Source organism: Drosophila nasuta, chromosome 3 (genome assembly GCF_023558535.2).
Source record: "Drosophila nasuta strain 15112-1781.00 chromosome 3, ASM2355853v1, whole genome shotgun sequence".
In the NCBI taxonomy this organism is placed as follows: Eukaryota; Metazoa; Arthropoda; class Insecta; order Diptera; family Drosophilidae; genus Drosophila; species Drosophila nasuta.
Window position 1 is genome coordinate 11,328,549 of NC_083457.1, and position 22,152 is coordinate 11,350,700.

Genomic DNA, 22,152 nt, shown 5'->3' on the forward strand with positions numbered 1-22,152 from the left:
CCATTCCAGTAAAAAGTCAGACATATTTGATGCAGCGACACCGACAGCGACAGCAAACATCACATGTCAGAAGTTAAATGAGCTGATGTTACCAACTACCAACGAACTACCAAACTACCATCCTATGCAACCTTATGAGGTGTCCTCCAAGGTTCAAAGGCTGGCTGACAAAACTAAAAGAAAAAAAAGCTCTGTAAAAATATGTGCAAAAATAACAGGAGCAAATTTGTTCAGAGTGCACAAAGAAAAAAGGAAAAGAATATGCTTTTAAGTGAGAATCGGGGGCATGGTTTATCATTTTATGGCCAATTTGACAGGCGACACATTGACAAAGTGAAGGGGTCGCGACATTTATTGAAATATTGCATCACATATAATACAAATACGAGCAGAAGCAGCAGCAGAACCAGAAGCGTAAGATATCCGAGGGGAAAATCTTTGAAGATTGGCGATGGGAAAAGCAACAGTCGCAGAACTCATTGCACATGCAAATCACAGACAGCTGCTGTTGGCGTGATAGGTGGGAGAGGGGCTAGAAGGGCAGGGGTCAGGTGACCTGTCGCGTGCAGAATATCTGCTTTAGGATAAAAAAGAATCAACAGGAAAAATATGGAAATTCACGCGTTGCTTTCAATACAACAAATTTGGTTTTTTCTTTTTCTTTTTTTTTTTTTGCTGACACCCTTTAGAAGAAACACGCAGATTCATCTACATGCATAATACACAAGCACAAGTGTGTAAGTGTAACCGTCGAGGTGTGTGTGTGTGTGTGTTTGTGCATATGTATTAGATTATTCAGCAGAATTGTTTTGTTGCTTTTTTGCCAAAGCAAGCAACTCAAATATGCTCTCTGTGTGGCGCTCACAGGACACCTGCTGTGCAACAATTTCAGCATTTTCAGCTGCAAACATACGTTGTTGAGCTTCAGATAAATTATATGATAATAAGTTAGTGCATGCACATAGGATGTTAGCTTAGGGCAGGAAGAAAGAAAGAATGTTTTTCGCCGGAAACTCATGTAAAATACATATTTGCACTTTAAAGTTAAACTAGCTCAAGTCAACAATAGATATCCAACAATAAATTTCAAAGAACAGACTTCAACACATTTTATTTTCAACTAATGAATTAACAAGCAAAACAAATTTAAATGTTTTACTAATATTCATTGTTGTTTATATTCCAAACCATTTACTATGATATTTAATTCTTTTTTCTTCTTAATTAATCTTTTGCTACATTCTTATGCAATTCATAATTGCACTTTAAAGATAAACTATTTCATGTTCACAATGTTTACTAAGCTACAAATTTAATAGAAAAATATTTCAACATGTATTGCTTTATGATTTAACAAGCAAAAGAAATAAAATTCCTATTAAAAGATATTAATATTTATTATTACTGCAGACATTCTTTTTATAATTCTGCTAAATTGCTGAAAGAATTTGCTGCATTTTTAAAGATAAACTACCTTAAGTTTATTCAAAAATTGAATAGAACAAATTTCAACATATAATATTTTGATTGCTATTGTCTTTGTATTCCAATGTGTTGATTAATACTATTGTTATTTTCAGTTTCTACAGAATCTTGTTTACCGTGATGATTAAATTAATTCCATTAGCTTTATTGTAATTAATCTCCTGCTGAATTGTTGTCTTGCATCTGTAATCTATCACGATTACTATTTCAACTCGATTACGTAAGAAATCGATATACAGTTTGTACAACGCCGATTCTCGACATATCGATGCGTTTCTGTCGTTTTTAATTTAACACAATTACTTTTAATTATGGTACATATTATGTAATGTGAAAACGTGTGTTTAAATGACGTACACATTGTATTTTAATTGTTTTAATGGCAAATACAACATTTTCATGGTAATGAACCGTTTGACTTTATTACCAACTTGACCGACCTCCTCCCACGCTTCATTTCGCGCTCATTGCGTGTGTTTTAATTTAAATTCAATCAGCCCAGCGACAGTTACAGATTACTCAACCACCCAATCACTCGCTGGGCTTGGCCACTGATAATGGCAAACAGTAACACAGATATCATATTTTATGGTAAAAGGTATTAAATGAAATTGACTGCGGAGTCGACTTGTTATATGTTACACATTTCATTTATATTGTGGACTGTGCGACCTTTACTTTATACATTGAGATTATTTTTTAAATAAAAACCACGACATTCTATTGGTCACAGGAAATTATTTAAGTAGTCTTTGGGGGGTCTAAGAATTTTTGTGCAGCTCACACAAATTCCGTTGAATAACGTGCGTGCAAATAGTCAACTTAATTAGTTTTATGCACACCAAAAAAAAAAGAAAAGAAAAATGCGCCACATACGGCAACCGAACAAGAGCGCAAAAATAAAAACACAAAATATAGAGTAGAAAAGTTTGTACATTTTCGTGCAAGGACATGCGTGACGTCGCCATCGTCGTTGTCGTTTGTCGTTTTGAGTCGCATTCACACTTGAAACTCCGATTTTGGCCAGCGTCAAGTGAAAATTAAAAAGCAACTGAGATTGCTGAAATTTAACACAAACGAATGCGAAAAGCAATAAGAAGCACAAAGGACATGCTATGATTAGCATTTTAATGCGCTTTGACCCATTGCCGTCCTTGTTGCCAAAAAGAAAAATACGTAGCTACAATGTTTATTATTCATAAAATGTGATCAAAAGGCTATAATTAGTGGACTAAAAATTGAAATTTCCACTGCAGTCAATTTGCAATAAAATAAAATGTAACGTGGCGCATACGTAATCTCTCCTTTTCCTTTTTCTCCTCGCTGTGGCCCCTTTCAGTGGCCTCTGCTCTGCTCTGCTCCGCACGTGTCATCCTAACGATTAGCTTTGCGTGTGCTCGGATAAACTTTAATTGTCAAATGACGCACCACATTGACCAGAGAGGAAAACCGAGAGAGAGTGAGTGAGAGTAAAACGGAAAGAAAGTAAGAGCAAATGGTGTAAAGTATGTGGAAAGTGGGTCATATGTTGGCCATATGGAGCTCGATCACGATATGCTTGGTCACGCCAACAGCAAGCGATCCGGTTAGAACTGACTACTACGTACAGTTATTTTAGATCACGACAAAATCTGTGGCAATATATCTACAGGTTGATTCCTAGGTAGAAAATAAGTTATTCATCAAATAAATTATAATTCTACTTGATACTACTATTCATTTGCATACATATATCGGAAGAAATTTAATAAAGTTCACTCTTTTTATAAGAAAAGATAAACAAGAGTGGGACCATGTTATACATAACATGTTTCCAAGATATGTTCACTGTTATCTGGTAACTTCAGTCATCTATAATATATTTATTTCCTTCTACAACAAGTTTACTACCATTAAATAAGAAATGAAATGGAGTTGAAGTTGGAGTACTTTTTATAAGACTAAATATAAATAGAGCTGCCATGTTATACACGACATGTGTCTTGGAAATTATCACTCATATGTTATATTGCAACCTCAGTTATCTGTTATATATTTATTTATTAATTTATTTAATAATGCTACCACAACAAGGTACTACAATTAAATTATTTGATATGGTAACTTATTATTCAGGTCAAATTACCATAGTAATCATTGACAATCTAAATGTACAATTACCCACTAAAATTTGATTTAAAATAATTTTCATAATAATGTGTTAAATGAGTTAGAAAATTACATTACTTACGCTCCCTCCTAACTGCTAATTTGACATAGATATTGATCCAGTAATTGCCAGTATGGACTAACCCCTTAATTCCACCACAAAGCATGTCAACAAATACATGTACCAGACAGTTAAGCCAACTCCCCCTGACAGCTTTGAGTCAATTAAAAGTCGGTCGCAATGACCATGTTCAAACCATCGTTAACAAAAATGCACGAAAAATGGATTTAAATTGGCGAAAAATAGCAAAACTCCGTACACAATTAGTTGCACAATTTCAATTTCAATACAAATCAAATCCAAAACACACATCGGGGAATTTCACTTTGTTGTTTTAAAAATAACCTCAACTCATGCCAGCCAAAATCGATAAGAGCTAAAACCAATATAGTATATATACATATACACAACCACACATATGCTATACTATATACGGACTAACTAAAATGCCAGTTGGCCGCGATCTCATCAGGTATATGGATGAAGGCTAGGCTTCCCTAGGCCACAGTTATTTGTATTGCTTGATTAAACCATGTCCGTTAGCGATATCCCTTTCCCCCTCACACTCACGCACACACACGTATTTATATGTCAGTTTATATATATATATATATTTGTCGGACTGTGTTTGCTTGTGGATATTTTATCGCGCGCATTTCCGGCTCCCGGCGCTCTCATAAACACCCAGACAGCGCCATCAATATTTCAGTGTGGCGCAACTTTTGCACTTATCACCCACATAAAACCGGAATATTGTTTAACAATTTAACGAACTTAATTAGGTTTTTGCCAAATTCATTCTCATATTTATAAACCATTGCATAAACTGGTTTTATCAAATTTTCGCTGTTTATTATTCCAAAAGAATTGCCAAAAGCGGCTATCGAAAATTTTATTATTGGCCTCAACCATAAAAATTACAAAAATAATCAATTTGAGCTCAAATGATTTTGTATTCTGTGTGCTCAATCATTTTGCATTTGAAAAGTTCAGTATAGAAGCTTAACGCTTGAAATGTAAATTTAAATTTTAACATTTCAAACAATTTGCGACATTTTATAAATATTTTGTATTAGCCTGTGAAATGTTTATTGATATTAATAAATTTTCATTATTTCATTTTGCCTTTGAAATAAAAATTGATATTGTATAATTTTTCGAAATCTGTTAGTTCTCTATTTTAGCTTAAGAAATGGAATAAAAATTGTAAAATTTTTATAAATTTGCTCATTGTAAATATTTGTGATATTTTATCAAATATTATATATTTAAAATATAGTAAATATAATAATATAATCGACATAGATATATGTATTTTATGTTGTTTTAATGAATTATTTACTTCTAAATGAACTTACATAATTATTTAGTTACTAAATCCTACAGTTTTCATATCAAAGCAAATCAGCAGAGGTCAACAATTAAAATAAATTATAATATCTTGGGATTATGCAATTAAAACCCATCTTTGAAGTCAAGTCCAGTCATAACCTTAATTTGAAGAGCTGTTGAAAAGCGTGGCATGCATAATTTATATGAATTGTGCGAAGCTCTCTGCAAGCTATTTGTCTGTGCAATTTGCTTTATTAAATGCACTACAGCTGCAGATTGTAACAAATGCGAGTAAATTGAATAGAAAAGGCAAAATGAAATGCCTGCTGCATTTGACATTAATTGTAATTGCATACTCGCAGTAGAATATGTACGCTTTATGGCCTTTTATATGGTACATTTAGTAGCGGGCGGCTGACTAATTATATAATCGATATGTGGTCATAAATATTGCAAGAGACCCAAACGCGATTCGAAAGTGTGGAGTCAAAGTAAAAGTCAAATTCAGAACAGAACAGAACAAAAGTTCTAGTTCCCACAATGCTAAACAGTGTAGGCCGAAGGACTTACAGGACAATAACTATCATACAAAGTAATTTGTATACTAGTCATTTGCTCTTTTTCTCCCACTTCCCTCACACTGCAATAAACTGTTAACAAATGAGCTTAGCTATCAGCTTAGCTTCGGGTCGTATCTCAGATTTCTGCCTGCTTTAGAGAAATTCTCACGCAAACAAAGGCGACCTTTGAAGGGCTTTCCACTGCCAGTGCCAACGTCAGTGCGTTCGTTCGTTGTGTCTCCAGGACGACTACTCCTCGGATTCGAAGCGATCCGACTCGAAACTGGCACTAAAAATGTGTGCGTGCCATGGGTTTTATCGATTCGCATATCTAAATTTAGTTGGGCGACATATAATATCAGGCCCAGGCCGAAGCTAAGGTATGGCTAAGGATTAGGACGGGTAAAAGGCAACGGCAAGGCATACGCGTCTATTTACATATGTGCAGGTCACATGGGGCACCAGGACACGCATTGTGCCAGCCAGCCTGCCTTCTGCCTGTCTCAATCCACTATTCCGACCTCTTCCCACTAATAAATATTGCATTGTGATACACAAAATGCCCATCGGTGGCTCGCAAGTTGAACGTATAATTAAAGTTTTCTGCTGTGTCGTTGGGCTGTGGACTGGCGGCTACAATTAGAACCCTGGACAAGGTGAAACGACCGCACAATGGCTAGCAACTAGGCTAACCCTTGGAACCTTGAACCACCATAACCAGAGGAAAAAAAAGACGAAACAAACACAAAAAATTAATAGAGTAGTGGGTGCAAGAGTAGTAGTTACTCAGTCAGTCAGAGCTCTGGTCGCTTGGTCGCTTGGTCACCTGGATTGGCCCCCAAGTCGCCAGGAGGCAGCTCCTCTCATGATAAATGAGCTACGCCAACTCATGTGGCAAATGTGACATGTGCTCCGAGCATTTTTCGTGTGTGTGCTGATTGTTGTTCGTGTACTCCTTGGGTGTGTGTGTGTGTGTATGTGTATACCCAGGAGAGATAAGCGCTAAAATTACCATATTACCCAACCAACAAACTCCGTACTCCTTCTCCCCCTTTCTCTCTCTCTACTCTTTCATCACCAACTGTCTCACATCTCACGTCCAGCTTTGACCCATTGAAGCGCATAAACCAAATCGCCAAAGGGAAACACTGTACGCTGATGAAGAGGAAGCAAATCGTGGGAAAAGGGAGAGAGAGGGGCGAGGAAACGGTGTAATGGGTCAGTTTAGTGTGCTGGCAGCAGAAAATGATGGTTAATTTTGGGCCACATTGCGGAAGTTATTAACTCGTTTGATTGAACTTTGAGGAAGCATTTTCCCGAGGTCTCCGCAGTGTTAAAGTGATTTGTGGATTATATCTCGACCCTGAGGTGTTATATCTCTGTGTGTGGTGCTAATATAAATCAAGCAATAGATATATATTAAGCAAGGTTTTCGGCACGCAAAGCAGGCTAAAGCGCTTCTTAATTGACAGCATATACTTTCAGGGTGGAGCGCTAATATTACGCATACGCAGAGTGAGCGAAAATTGCCTAGTAAATTCATTTGCATTTACAGCATATTTATTGGGGATAATTATTATTATCATAAATATACATAAATATGTACAAAATCAATCACGTATTGTAAACAAATTTATTCTTTTATTTGCTCATTTACAACTAATTTCGTTTAATTTAAAACTCATTCAACACTTATTCAACATTTATTCAACTAAGCCAACAGTTTGTCAATTGCCAATTAAACAGATTATCACTTAAACAAAGCAATTTGTAATCTATAAATAGTTAATCATAAAAGTTGCAAAACAAAGGCATTATTATGAATCTGATTAGATGACTTTGCTTTGTCTTTTGTCGGGGCCCAAAAAGCCTTTCCAAAGCCCCCATGACAGATATTCAACAGCTCATTAAGAAGCCAGACACATACGCATAACAAAGCTGACAAACACAGTCCCATAGACAGACAGGCAGGAGACTGCCTGTTGCTATGGCCATATGAACCAGCATTGTCGTCAGCCTTTTTGTGTTAAGTGATTTGCTGGCAACGAAAGCCAACGGCAGAGACAGAAGGTACATGTTAGGGAATTCCATTCCCAGGGCCATCATCGCAGCTGCCTTCTCAGCCTCGCAGCAATCTTTGTCTAAGAGTTGACGCCTCACGTGATGCCCCAAGTGGCGTCTGTGTAAGTCTGTGTGTGTGTGTGTGTGTGTGTGTGTATGCCTGCGTTCTCGTATTCACCAAGGGATTAATAGGGTTGTCGACAATTTTCGAGTGGCCACTGCCAAAAAAATGCTGGTAGACAATGCTCATTAGAGTATGGCTGGCTTTTTGGAGCTAGAGTATGGAATAATTTCATTACCTAAATTGGTTTTTTAGGCTTATCTTGTGCTGGCTAAAGTGCAAACCCTTATTGCTTTATTTTAGAAAATTATTTCAATTTCAACATGTTGTTTTCTTCTGCTGATTGTTTTTAATTGAGGTGCTCAGTAGTATTTAATTTTTAGATGCTTTTGTTTTCTCCCGCATATCGATATTAATGCTGTATTAAGGAAAACATCAAGAATTATTCCCTTTTGTAACTATAAAAACTTCTGAACCGATCTCTTGCGTTTTCTGCTGCTTTATCCAATTGACATGCAAATTTTCTGGCACAAAAGCTCAACGGCCCCAAACACACACAGACACACACTTAAACACACTTAGACACACTTGCACACGCAAACCACGAAATTTGAAAGCGCGCACTTGAAATGCATAGAAAAACGGACGAAGCTTTGATAAAGTTTCGTTAGCTTCCCCTCTTCAGACCAACAAAAAAAAACGAAGCAACCACAAAAATGCAAAGCACTAACAAGCTCTTGCACACGTGTATATAATACGAGAGTGTGTGTGTGTATTGAAATGTGTATGTGTGTGAGTGTTTGGCAAAGTCTTAGAAAACTTTTGTGTGTTTAATTTCCGGTTGCTTTAATACACATTCACTCAGGCATGCAGCTCTGGCGAGCTCCTCGTAAGTTCCAGCTGCTTAAGCGCTGCCTGCGTGTCCTAGGCCCCTGTCCTCTCCTGTCGCGGCGTCGTCCTTGCGGCTTTATGACCCGCAGATTTGTGGCCATTGGCAAAATATTTATACAGAAATTAAATAGCCTCAAATGGGGAATTACTTAGGCAAAGCCAACTCAAGCATGATCTCTTCAGCTATTGAATTGCACACAGTAAGTCAACCGTAAGTGGGGTCGAAATACGCCACAGTTGATGCATTAACAAAGGTACTTACTACTTCGCGAAAGGAAAAGGAAAATTAAGAAAAGTTAAGCTAGGGGGGAAGTGCTCAATAAAATACTAAAATATTACGGGAAGGTCGCAAAGGAAATACAAGATAGCAGACAGCATTAAAGAAGTAAAATTAAAGCTAAAGAAAATTGAAATAAACTTGAAAATAAACGTATGCCAAAAATTCATTTTTTCATCATTTTAAAAACAGCTGGAAAATAGAGAACAGACATTACGCTTCTGCTTTCTCACACATCTCATGCAGCTTTCCTATTTTTTCAAAGTGGAGCATAGCTATAACCCTTCTGTCTTTGGGACCTTGTTGTGGCTTTAGCGAAATCACCCTCATGGAAGATAGCCTAATTCTGCAGTTTACCTGGGCTTAGCGACGAGTGCTGGCTATAGCCATGTCATCCTCCTATATATGCATGTATATCTTATTCAAGGATGCCATTGTTAGCTGGAGCGCCCCTTGAGATATATAAATAAACTGCCTCAAGATTAGTTTAAATGGTTGGCGACGTGTGTCTGCCCTCGTTTTATGTTCTGCTAGCTCAGCGAGCTGCGAACTTCGAGCTGTGAGCTGTGAGCTGCGAATGCAAAAGCAGCTGCAACTTGTTTGAGGGTAACGCCAGTTGCATCGAGGGTCGCCCCTAACACACACACACACACACACACACACACACAATGCAAGAGGCACACTGTCTGTGTGCATGTAAAGTGGCGCTTATTTTAACACACACTCACACCATTTCCAAAATACACACACACACACACACACTCATGGCATAGTCAAACACAGACTAACAACAACGTACAACAAGTATGAAAAGAGACGTTGAGCGTGCTCGACTAGCAAATACTTCTTTGGCAAAAAAAATGGAAAAATATTTGAAAATACTCTATTAGCAGAAATGCTGATAAAATGAGCTGATAAGTAGGAATTTTTACTTTTATTAATAAGAACATTTAAGGAAAACTTTACTATTCAATAAACACAAAATTTACCTTTCTAAATTTTATTTTAATTATTTGCAAGTGGACTGTATAGTATTAGTTTCAATAAAAATTATTTTTCTTAAATCAGATAAAAATAATAATAACTAATAGCCAATAGAATAAAGTAAATATCTTATTGACATTGAGAACTTTGATACAAGATCAGTAGTAACTTTTTATTGAAAGTGCTTTCTCTCCTATACCTGATACCTAATGTTTTAACAAAAAATAAAATACAAAAATTTCTTTTTTAAATTTTAATTTATTTATTTTAAAATTGGCGCTGATCAGTGTAGACTGGGAACAAGTAATTAAAACTTTAAAGTAAATTTATTATCTGATATCAAAATAAGAACTTAAAGAAGGAAAAAATATAATATAAAGATTATAATGCCTATTACCTTATTACTTTAGTTCTTAGCCTCTACTACCCGCCTTGTCCTAATTTGAATGGGCACTTGGTAAAGAAAGCTCTTTGGCACTCTCATATGAACATGACGCCTCATTCTCCTCCACAGCCCCTCTTCGCACCTCCCCGCCACCCCTTCCGTTCACCCTTTTGGCCCGCCGGCAACCCTAACACAGCTATTATGCTCATTATGTGCTTGCCACTCGGCTCGTTTTGTCGTCTTCTCATCGTTGTCGCTGTCGTCGTCGTCGTCGTTGTCGGTGTCTTCGCAGTCTTCTGTTTGTTGTCGTCCCACGTTTTGGTTGTCGTCGTCATCATTCTTGCTGTTTGTTGTCACTGCTTCTGCTATCGTTGTTGTTTTTGTTGTTGTTGTTCTCATTCTTGTAGTGTTCTTTGCTGCTTTGTCTTGTCTGCTCTCTTTCTATCTGTGAGTGTTTGTTTGCTTATCTTGTTTATTTGCTTTTGTGCCAAATTATTTGTCGTTGCTTTTTGTATGTGCTTTTGCTACTTGTTATTTCAATGTTTATTGCCGCACATCCTTATGATGTTCTTGTTGTTGTTGTTCTTGTTGTTTCTACTTCTGTTGCTGTTAGGCAACCAAGCGATTTTATAGCTTATGCTAAATTGCAGCACCGGCTATGCATAGTTGAGCCTATGACAAAAAGAAACAGCAAAACAGTTGTCAATAAAATTTTCCATATTTAAAGCTTATCATAAGCACATAGAAAGAGAAGAATTTATACCAAAGAAATAAATCTCCAAGAAACATGTTTGAATTCCAATTTAATGTTGTTTCATTATGATGTTTTAGACATGAGAAGGCTTCTTTCCCATTTTACTACTACATAATATACCTATTACCTGTAAAATATTCAATAAATATTCATTAGTTGATTATGAAAACTCCTTTCCATTATTCAGTTAAGTTAAGTTAGAGTGAGTTAAGTTAAAGTTGATTTAAGTGCATTTCTCTCTATGTACATTCTCCGCTCGGAACTCAACTATTCATCAGGACTTGTCAAAGCTATAAATCACATAATATTTATTTGATTCAGAATTCTTGTATTCCCTTTTTGGCCCACAGCTATAAGCAGATTTTCCTATGAACTTTCAGTTCATTCATAAAGCTGGGAGTGTCGATAGGAAAGGAAAGGAAACAAATCGAAATAAACCAAACAAACAGTAGTAAAAATAAACTGAAATGACAGACAGACGAGTATAGACAATTTCGGTTTCCGACGGCGTGGCACTTTTGGGAGAACATTGTTCGTTCAGTCCAAAAAATGTCAATTTATTATGGTGAAATCAGCGTTGGCCACACTGGACGGAAACTCATGGACGTACACACACACACGCACACACAGACGCGTGACCCTCCATTTTGGCAATTCGCCCTCTCTCTTTCACTCTATCTCTCTCTCGCTCCTTCCACTTGCAGTCGCTGTCATGTGTATAAATACTTTTTAATCTGAATTATTACAGTGTGCCAGGTTTTTATTGTAATTTATTCACATAAATTTCCCATGATGCATGGAATTTAAGTGGCTGTGACAGACGAGAAGAGCTGGCAATGGAGGAAAACACAAAAGAGAGTGAAGAGTGGAGAATGAAAAGAAAGAGAGAAAAGCACCCACATGCATGTCGCTCAATGTTAAATATTTTAGGCTCACAAAAACTGTCAAAAATGTGACATACAACGAATAAAAGGATTCCGAATATGTGCCCTTAAGTGATTAAAGCGATTAAAACTTGAACAGCACAGAAGTTCGATCTGATTTGTTGGCTACCTTTGAGTTTATGCTAAAAGTTTTTTAATTACTTAACCTAATCGATAAATGAAGCGTGACCGCTTTTGCTTCACATTTTAAACGAGTAGTGGTAGTATAATAATATTATTCGAGCATTATCAATTTATATGCACTCTACTTTTAAACTGCGGTTTTTGACAGCAACCGCAATTTAATTATTTAAAACAATTATTTCGCTAAATGAACACCCCACAGTGAATATCGATTTATAACGAACTAGAATCTACAATGTACTGCAAAAAAGTATCCAACTGTTATCGAGTATAGTGCATTTCAGTTTTAAGCCCCACTCGAACTGCACTCGAGCGACAATTCACTGTGGCTCTGACAATGGGAAAAATCGCTTTACAAGAAGTGTTGCATACCACACACACACGCACTCACACAGATACTCACACAAGCATCTCCTGTTGGTGGCCAGCTTGCAACCAAAACCAGCAACATGAACATCAATTGACTTTGCTGATGTTGCACAGTTGGCGTTGCAGTTGACGTTGCAGCTGTGCTTACATTTCTTAAATACCTCCCAATTCAGCAAGGGTCTATCTAGTTCCCCTTCCATGCTGCCTTGCCCCATTCTGCAAGTATGTACAGCTAACAGTAAACAGCTGCATTCACGTACGAAACATGCCACATGCTACAGAACGCATACTGATAGAGACAGCCAGCAACTCAGAGTACAGATTGAGGGGCGAAGGCGTGGACTGAGTTTTTGTTTGGTCATTGGCCAAGTGGCAAGCTGGCTGCAACCAGCTGCAACAACGTCACCAGCTCAATGACTGTGCCAATTAAGTGTAAACAGTATAAGCCCCACGCACTGTGTTTTGCACTGAAAAAAAATACTCATAGAAAACGGATTAAGCAAAGTAAAGAGAATAATTATATTTATTCCTTTTTTTAAATTGAATTATAATTTTGATAGAAAAATGAATGCTAGACTTTGAGCAATGAATGCAATAAACAAACAAATAAATCTATTTATATTTGATTGCAATTAAACACAATATGAAAAACCTTTTAAATTACAACACAAAATTAATTAATAAATTATCTTTGAAAACTGAAAATCTTCTCCCCTCAAACATTGCATCTAATATGGTGTCTATAAATGACATTTCAGTTAATTTAAAAATGTAATCTAGTCTGCAAGCAATATGTTGTTTATATTTCAGAATATTTCAGAATATTGAATGAACAATCAACATTATTATCATTATGACTAATGTAACAAGTGTTAAATATAATGAAATTATTAAATCTCGTTATGATTTCAAAACGTAGCTGAAATGTAACGTATATGTTATCTCTTCTCACCTCAAATATCGTTTCTAAAATTACGTATGCAAATATGTATTTTGTGTGTTTGAGTTTTGTGCTTTTTTTAGTTTCTCTCCGTGCACTGTTAAGTTGGTGCAAATGTTTGCACCGCAAACTGTCAAATGTGTTGTGGTGCTGTTTAATTTACGTGCAATTAGCCAGGGCGATTCAAGCATTGCCCGAGCAGAGTAAAGGCGTAAGGCGGCTGCCACACACTTTCATATATCATTCATGTCATTCAATGGATTCACTTTTTGTTTAAACATGGAAATGAATAGTTGTGAGTTTTCTCACTCTTTATGTGTTGGTGGTCTGGGCAGGTGGTCTGGTATTTCAATTAATACAATGCGACTTCGATTATTGGCATTCTCCCAACAGGTCGCCATAGTTGTCGTTGTCGTTGCCGTTGTCATTGTTCTAGTTTTTCTGCTGTTACCTAAGCTCCGACTTAAAGGGCTTAACGTCTCTGCAGAGTGTGTTGGGGTGGAGTCGTGGCTATTATCGAGAGTGCAGTGCACTAATTGAAATGCGAATGAACTCGTGGAACCAACTGTCGACATCGACATCGGCATCGCCATCACAGTCAAGTAGAGTTATTTAATTAGGCATAGGAGTTGCAGCTGCTTCGAAGTGCTTTCAAAGTACGTCACAGCAAAGTGCAACGTGGCGTATGCGCAATTGCCAATTGTCTCTCCATCTCTGTCTCTTATCACACAATCATACATAGAATGTGGGTCAAGTACTTACTTCAGCTATCCGAGCATTACATAACCAGTTACGGTTATATTACAATAATCCCACATCAGCATCTCAATAAGCTCAATTACCAGTCGATGACAAGGACTCTCATTTATAATGCATTTTGCGGTGACACTTTCAAGTCAAATGTGACGGCAGAACAAAAAACATTTAAAAATTGATTACACTTTTGCATAAACATCAACATTTTAGCGCTTAATTGGGTTTAATCAAAGTTTCCTCTCATTTGTTGTTTGTTGCCTTTTGTTTTTGGCGCGTGTCCGCAACTAACTGGAAAATCGATAAAATAGTTGTTTTTATTGGGGCAAAAGCAATCTCTTTGTTGTTGTGTTGGTGTATGTTCCGGCATTTTAATGGCAAATTAAAATATTTTCAAAGTTTTTTGCCTTTTGCCAGAACATGGTAAAGGGCGTGAAATCAATATGACTATCGAAAGGTCAGCGTTTTTAATGAAGCAGCGCGTAATTACACGACTCCCAGCTTAGTGAATTCTTTATTATTTAGCACACTCTGACTTAAACGTATAAAGTTGCAGACCTAATATTAGATTAACTCAAAATAGAATATTAATTATAGTAACACAAGCAAACCTCAATTTAATAATAAGGTTAACTCCAAAACAACTAAGAAAGCTTCAGTCGACCATGGACAACAATGAGATACCCGCTACTTATTGTAAATAAAAGCAACCCAATGTCTAAAATTGGTATATTTATATACATATGCTACATTCAAAATATACCGTTGAGCTCAAAATATACCAGATTGTCAACCAAAGCTACTAAAACCCTTAGTAAGTATGTGTTTTTGCTCATACAAAAATTTTCTTAAATAAGTTATACAATTTTTATCTGTATACAATTTTCAGGAATTATAAATACTGTAGTTATTATAGTATATTCCAAAAATTGGGACTATATCTTCAAAATTACGCTTGTTATTCGATTTTCTTCAATTTGGGATTGCATTTTCCAAGGGCGGAAGGAGGCGTACCAAAAATATGTAACAAACTTGATAAACAAGTACTCTTGAAAAGATTATCTCTATCTCTTAAAGTCTCTAAGATCTAAGTGGAGAGACTGACTGACAGACAAGTTATATCGTCTCGACTGTTGACCCTGATCAAGAATATATATATGTACTTTATGGGGTTGGAAATACCTTCTTCTGCCTGTTACATGATTTTCCTGAAGACAGAAAGCTACCCTATGGGTAGCGGGTATAATAAAATATAAATTATAATTACACAAGCAAACTCAACAGCAGACTAAATTCCAATTACCCGCTCTCTAAATAGTTAACAGCTTTTGCAATTTAATGGAATTTTCAATTAAATCCATCCGACTACCTAACTCTGCCATTCTGCTAATACGATTGGATTTTGGCAATTTTCGTATTAGGTAATTTTAGTCATTAAACTTGACAGCTGCATTACACCAAATATTAAGCATACGCAGTGTACGCCTCAAGCCAAACTGACTGAACTTCAAGTCAATTAAACTATAGGCAACAACAGCTACAAAAAGACTCTATAGTTGTGCAATAAACTCGTAACAAATTATTAAATTGACTGAAAATGTAGAAAATGGAAAAAGAAGACAGCGAAAAGCGAGCGAAACTGATAAAGTTGCCAACAATAAAATATGAAAAGTTGCCCCAGGCGGGAAATGAAATGCACAGTGAACTAGAGACAAGTCCGACAACAAAAAAAGGACACAGAAAAAAAAGGACGCCATGGCAAGGACATTGCGCGTTGGCTTTTCGGTTAGTTTTGTTGGTTGGCTGTCAGTGGTGCCGCTTCCTGCCAACTGGCGACGGATTAGCTTTGACCAACTTGCAACTTGGCGGTCCCCCGCCGTGTCGAGTGGCGCGTGGTTTGTGTAAATTTATGCGCCTCAACTAGAACGAGGTCCGGAAGGCATAAAGGATATCAGCAGCAGCAAAAGCAACAGCAACAGTAAGTGACGTTGGGTAAGCGGGGTAAGCCAATCGGAGGACTCTAAAGAGGGCAAGGGGAAAGGATGCTTACAACCGCAACCGATGTCTGGTCAACTTTACCAGCTATCTTTATTTTTCGTATTTTTTTTTCGTCTTTTTTGTTGCCACTTCCATAAACAGAGGCCCAAAAGTTTTTCAACTTTTCAAAGGGGGGCGCTGGGCGTGACAGTCAAGTGAATTGACATTTACGGTGCAAACAACAACAGCAACAAGAACTGTATGCTGTTTTTTTTTGTTGTCCGTGCTACAACCGCTTAAAATAGATTGAGGTCAATAATTGTTGAGCCGCATAGAAACACACACACACACACAGACACCCATCAGAGAATTATGGGAGACGTCGAGAAACTAGCAATTTACATATATATTCATAGAGCAAGTGGAATCCTTGATGTTGTTGTTACTGTTAAGGCTAATACGGAGTATATATTAAAATTTGTTAGCTCCTTTTACTCACCGAGTCGTTGGTTTATTTTTGTGCTTTATAGCCAAAGTCACGTAAGAATCAAATAAATGTATAATGAAGCTGGCTCGCAGTATGGCTGAATACGAGTGTAGCACACACATTCCAAAAGCCACTGAGCAGCCATCGAGAGAGTGGCTTGAATGGGTTTTACAGGATGTGTTTTAGCGCTTGAATATCTTATCCTTACATGCGTCCGTCCGTTTGTCTGTCTGTCTGTTTTTCCCATCGACATTCCAAAGTTGTTAGGAAAAAGCAAACAACAACAAGTTATTTGTACTGTGGTTAGTGTGGCAAAGAATTCAAAAGAATACTTTGATAGCAACAATAAAATGCGAGTTAAGAATTGCAAATGTCAAACAATGAATATTTAATTTGAATTTTGTAATATTACACAAAAATATTTATATTTTCATAGTGATCGAAGTAATTCACATTCTTTCGTAATTAAAAAAGACTTGAAGAACCAATTCCCATTCAAAGTGGAATTTCTTTTTTCTAATTTATTTGTCATCCATTGCAATTCGGAAGTAATTTCCTTTTGAAATTGGATAGCTGCAATCTAAATTCCATTATACATTTCCTTGCACACTCTGCAAGAAATGTTGCTAGCTATTTTATCACCAAAAAGCAAATAGTTTTGCAACTGTTGAAGAAGCTCAAAATGCAATACTTGGAACGTCCTCGTTTAAGTCAAACCCAACTGCGTGCCAAGTGCCAAAGCTAGAACGAACTAAGCCACAAATACATATCTAAATACACAAATGTATAACAAGATTTATATATATATATGAATTCTATAAAACAAAAGTCAATATAACGAAAGCTTCAAACAAAATGTCGTCAGTCTGTCAATGGGCGAAAGCAAAGCATTTTTATAATGATTTTACTTGTTGTTTTTCGGATCGCATGTTGTGGCATGTTGCCTGCCACTTGTTGTAGTTTCTAGGTGGAGTAGTTGTAGTCTTAGCTGTAGTTGTTGTTGCTATTGCTGGCGGTTGTCATTTGTGGCCATGGCAAACACAAAATGTTCACAGACAATGTAATTTTCATGCCCTGCATAGAGAGCAGAAAATAGAATTTTACTCGTTTTATTTTTTCTTATTCAATTTTCCAAGTCGTTGTTTTGACATGCACCAAAAAAAGAAATGACACAAAAATAACCTTTAGAGCTACCACAAGATTCAAACCGCAAAAATTCAATTTCCTTATTGGCTCTCCACGCACACACACAAACACACATACAAATGTGTAATGCATGTATTGTTTGTGCTCGATTAGAGATAAGTTTCTCTCTTACAAATTAATCGGCTTACACGGTGCAGTTCAGCTAAAGCTTTTAAAAAGATTTAACATAGTTTGCATTGTGGTTTTATAATAATATCGGTAAAAGTGTTATTGTAAAAGTTATTTAAGAAATAATTTTATATGGCGAAAAACGACTATCTAGTATGTTGTTTACTCCATGGTATATTTATAATTTATTAGTATATCGATATACCATATAAAGCCTTCGGTTTATTGTATTATTTTTTCATTAAATTGATTTGGTATACCTTCAGAATAATACTTTATTTGCTAATTGCTTTTGCGGACAATAGTATATTTTGTATATGGTATATTTTGAATGTAATAGAATACCTATATACCAAATAAAGCCTCTGGTATATGGTATTTTTCGGTATATTAATTTGGTATGCCTTCAGAATAATACCGCACTGCTTCGCTTTTATTGAAAAATTAGAACCTGTGAATTTCATTATTTTCATTAATATTTAGTTATTCTATTATTTTTTTGTTTATATGTATGTATTTTCTTTAATAGTTCTATTAACAGTAATCTTTACGACAATATGGATATTTCCCCATAAAACACACATTTCATTCTTCCTAATGTTCAGTTTAAGATGTAAATGGCGCTGCAAAGTATGCTACATTTATTTGTATTTGCTTTTTACTTGCAGTTGTCGGAACATGGGCTGCGCCTTTGAAGCAGCCAGAGAGCAGCCCAAACAAAGAACAAAACAACCAAATAGAAATCAATGTGCTGCCTCAGTAACAACAGCAACAACAGCAATAGGAAGTACTACAACTACAACAACTACGAGCAGAGAAGCAGAGGACATACAAATCAAGGATAACTATCAACAAAATCATAAAACGCAAACAGCGACAGCAAAAGCAAACGGCAAACATCAAAAAGCGACAGCTCAAGTGCTTTTAGCGACACAGCAACAACAACAGCAGCAGCAACAACAGTTTTGTCAAGTGGCGTTGGATAACAAGGACGCGTTGGCGACGACACACGAAACAATCGAAGCAACAACAGCAGCAGCAGCAGCAGCAACGCCAACAATCGATATTGAGGCAACAAACGATTTGCAAATAACTTGCACCAATTGCTACAGTCGCAGCCCAGAGATTAACAGAGATGAGCAGCCGCAGCAGCAGCAGCTTCAGCAGCAACAGCGGCGACGTCGTCGCCGGCATTCAAGGCGTCAAGATCATGGGCGTCGCAACAAGGGATTGCTGGCAACACCAACAACAACAGCAACAACAACACCAACAATGGTTGCAGCAGCCACAACAACAGCAACATTGGCTGGCATACCCTGTCTGCGGTTGCACGAGATGTTGCTGCATGCGCGAGCTGCCTTAGCGACGCCTCGTAACTCGGCAAACGAAGAGCAGCAAGAGCAAAAGCAGAAGGACGTGGTGCAGCAGCAACAGCAACCATTAGCCTATCGGCCGTGGCAATGTCTGTCGGACAATGTCGCCAGCGCCGTCGTACCCGCCACCATGTCAGCCGCCATTTTAGCCAATCTGAGCGCCACATCGGCTGCCGCTTATCAGTATCTGGGCCAGCATTATAAACATTATAGCCAATCGTTCAGCTTCTATGCGGCATCCAGTGTAATACTGATGCTCTGCTATCTGACCACCACATCCACGGCCGCTGCCACACAATCGGAGACGGGTGCCCTTGACAAGCATCCCATGTAAGTGCCACCCACATTCCACACCCCTCCTCCCTCTTTGCCGTAAAAGCTGAGTTCAGCTCAAAAGAAGACAATACCTTTTTTTTTTTATTTCATTTACACTTCCAACACACGGTATCTAAGATCTGTCTTTTTTTTTGTCTCAGTCTCTCTATCTGCCATTAACTATCTTATCGAAACTTGTATATTATCTGTATCTATAACTGAATATGTAAATGTATCTCTGTATCTGTATCTATACCTGTACCTTTGTATTGCCTGTAACCCTTATACACAAAAATTTCTATTTATTTTCTTTTAAAATTCTTTCAGTCATGGCATCGATTGGTCGAAGTAAGTTTTTGCACCCACACCAGCACATACAACAACAAAAATGACTAAACAAAGCACACACACTTAATTTGTGTAATGAATTTACTTTTCAGTTTGCTGTCAATTGCATGCATTTTTTTGGTTTACCTCGCCTAAAGCCAAATTTGAAAATTAAAATGTACAATATTTATGATTGAAAAATATTTATTATATTTTTTTAGTTTTATCAAAAGATTATTCGACTTTTATAAAAGCAAAATACTAATCACTTTTTTGTAAATGCTTTTTAATTTTTTCAAGTTTTACAGTTACACAAAACTAACTCAAAACTTAGCAGAAATAATACGTTTCCTCCAACTCTTAAAAGCAGCCAATATTCTGTGTAAATAATCCTAAGTCCATAGCTCAAAAGTAAACTATTTCATATAAGTTAAACAACTTTTGGCAGCATTTAAATTGTAACAATTTTACGTTGACTTTTATCACAAAAAACTTTCTCTTACAACTGTTGTCCTGAGAGTTTTATAAATTATTGTGTTGAGATATACTAACAATGTTTGAAGTTTGCAACAATGCAATTATTTACAACAAAATCTTTACTCTTTGCCACACACAGATTCGATGAATCGAGCTCAGATAAGGAGATATTAGATTTATTACTCGAGAAAAAACGCTATGATAAACGATTACTGCCGCCTGTAAATGGTAAGTAAAACATTGCAAACATTTTCCATCTTTAATCCTTTTTATCTCTCTCTCTGTCTCAAGCTTAAATTTTCAATTTAACTAAGTGTCTTCAATGCGACTGCAACTGCAATAAGAATAATGTTATCTCTCTTCTACTACTTATTGTTTTTCTATCTTTCGAATGTTTTTTTTTTTTTGTATCTCTGACGTCATTAAGAATTACGTTGCAGGGACAAGTCATTTTCAATGTTTGTAATGTGCCCAATGCTCCCAATGTGCCACGATGACAAAGACAACGCATGGTCACTATAAAATCAATTAAACTTAATGGCCACAGTCTGGCTCGAAGTGCACAAAAGAACGTTTGCAATTGTCTTAGCAAAGGGGGCAAAGGGAAAGGGGCAAGGAGGAAACTAAGAACATGAGTCGAATGTTCTGCATTGGTCTGGCCATAAGTGTAGCGTAATTACATTTCGGGCTGTGTGTTTATGTGCTTCACAATAATTATACATTGCGAATGACTATTCTTTCGAGCTATAAAATTTAAAAGCTCAATACTGTCAGAGAACTTAAGACATACATTGCAGATGTAACCGCAGTTGTTTAAAAGTTGCTCTTAATTTTAAGGCAAACTTATGTCTCATTGAGATTATTGAACTTTCTGTGAAATCAAGTAAGGATTATTCGGGGTCTTTAAAATGTATTAAGATAACGATATTAAAATGATCACATAAATCAATAAATTATAATAAAGTTCAATTTGTAAATTCTTAAAAGAGCTTTTAAAGGATTCATTTGCTTATTTCATTCAACATGATTTTACATCTTCTATTAAGGCATACATTTCTTAGAAAAACTGACTTAATGCTTTTGAAGTGAAAAGAAAACTTTAATACCCAAGCTACTTATTAACTTTAATTTAGAATACAACAAAATGGATTCTTGCACAGTAATTGCAATAAAAAATATATAAATATATGAACAACTAACATTTTGAATAATTTTTTAAAACGTTTAAAATCTTTTTTCAATTTTTATCCATCAACTTCATAACTTTTGCTATTAATTAATAAACAAGTTAATGTCAATTACATAGACTATTTTGTATAGAGCCATCTCCATTAAATTTTACAGATGAAGACTTTTGCTGTGGTTTGCAATCGCCCGATATGGCTACAAATCAAAATGCACGGAGACCACACAATCGCGGTTGGTGAAATGTCCTAAACAAATCACAGAAACTATCCACAAAATATTTCAAGCTGATCAACTGAACTTACAGTTGTTGTTTTCGTTTTTGTATATTCTATGTTTTATAGCTAGCACAGTTTGCCACTCGATTTCATTTCTGTAGTGTTCTCTTATAATCACATTTCGGTTTGACGTTGCGTATACTTGATTTCTCTAATTTTAGCACTAAAGATTTGACAATACTTTATATTATTGCGTATTAATTATTACATATAAATCTTTCAGGCACGCTGACCGTAAATGTTAATGTGTTGCTTTTAAGCTTAGCATCGCCCGATGAAAGCAGCTTGGTG

General features: G+C 36.4%; 1 protein-coding gene across 17 annotated transcripts in view; it reads left to right on the forward strand.

Moving 5' to 3' along the window:
• LOC132788369 (uncharacterized) overlaps positions 1-22,152 on the forward strand; it is a 62,125-nt gene that overhangs the window by 16,663 nt on the left and 23,310 nt on the right. For 10 of the 17 annotated variants that reach the window (XM_060795779.1, XM_060795780.1, XM_060795781.1 and 7 more), the window contains exons 3-7: positions 18,575-19,609; positions 19,922-19,942; positions 20,538-20,626; positions 21,743-21,817; positions 22,085-22,149. In XM_060795779.1, the coding sequence (XP_060651762.1) occupies positions 18,585-19,609; positions 19,922-19,942; positions 20,538-20,626; positions 21,743-21,817; positions 22,085-22,149 (1,275 nt within the window). In that variant the 5' untranslated portion in view covers positions 18,575-18,584. The remainder of the gene's footprint in view (positions 1-18,574; positions 19,610-19,921; positions 19,943-20,537; positions 20,627-21,742; positions 21,818-22,084; positions 22,150-22,152) is intronic. The other 7 variants (XM_060795776.1, XM_060795778.1, XM_060795777.1 and 4 more) reach the window with 3 other exon arrangements.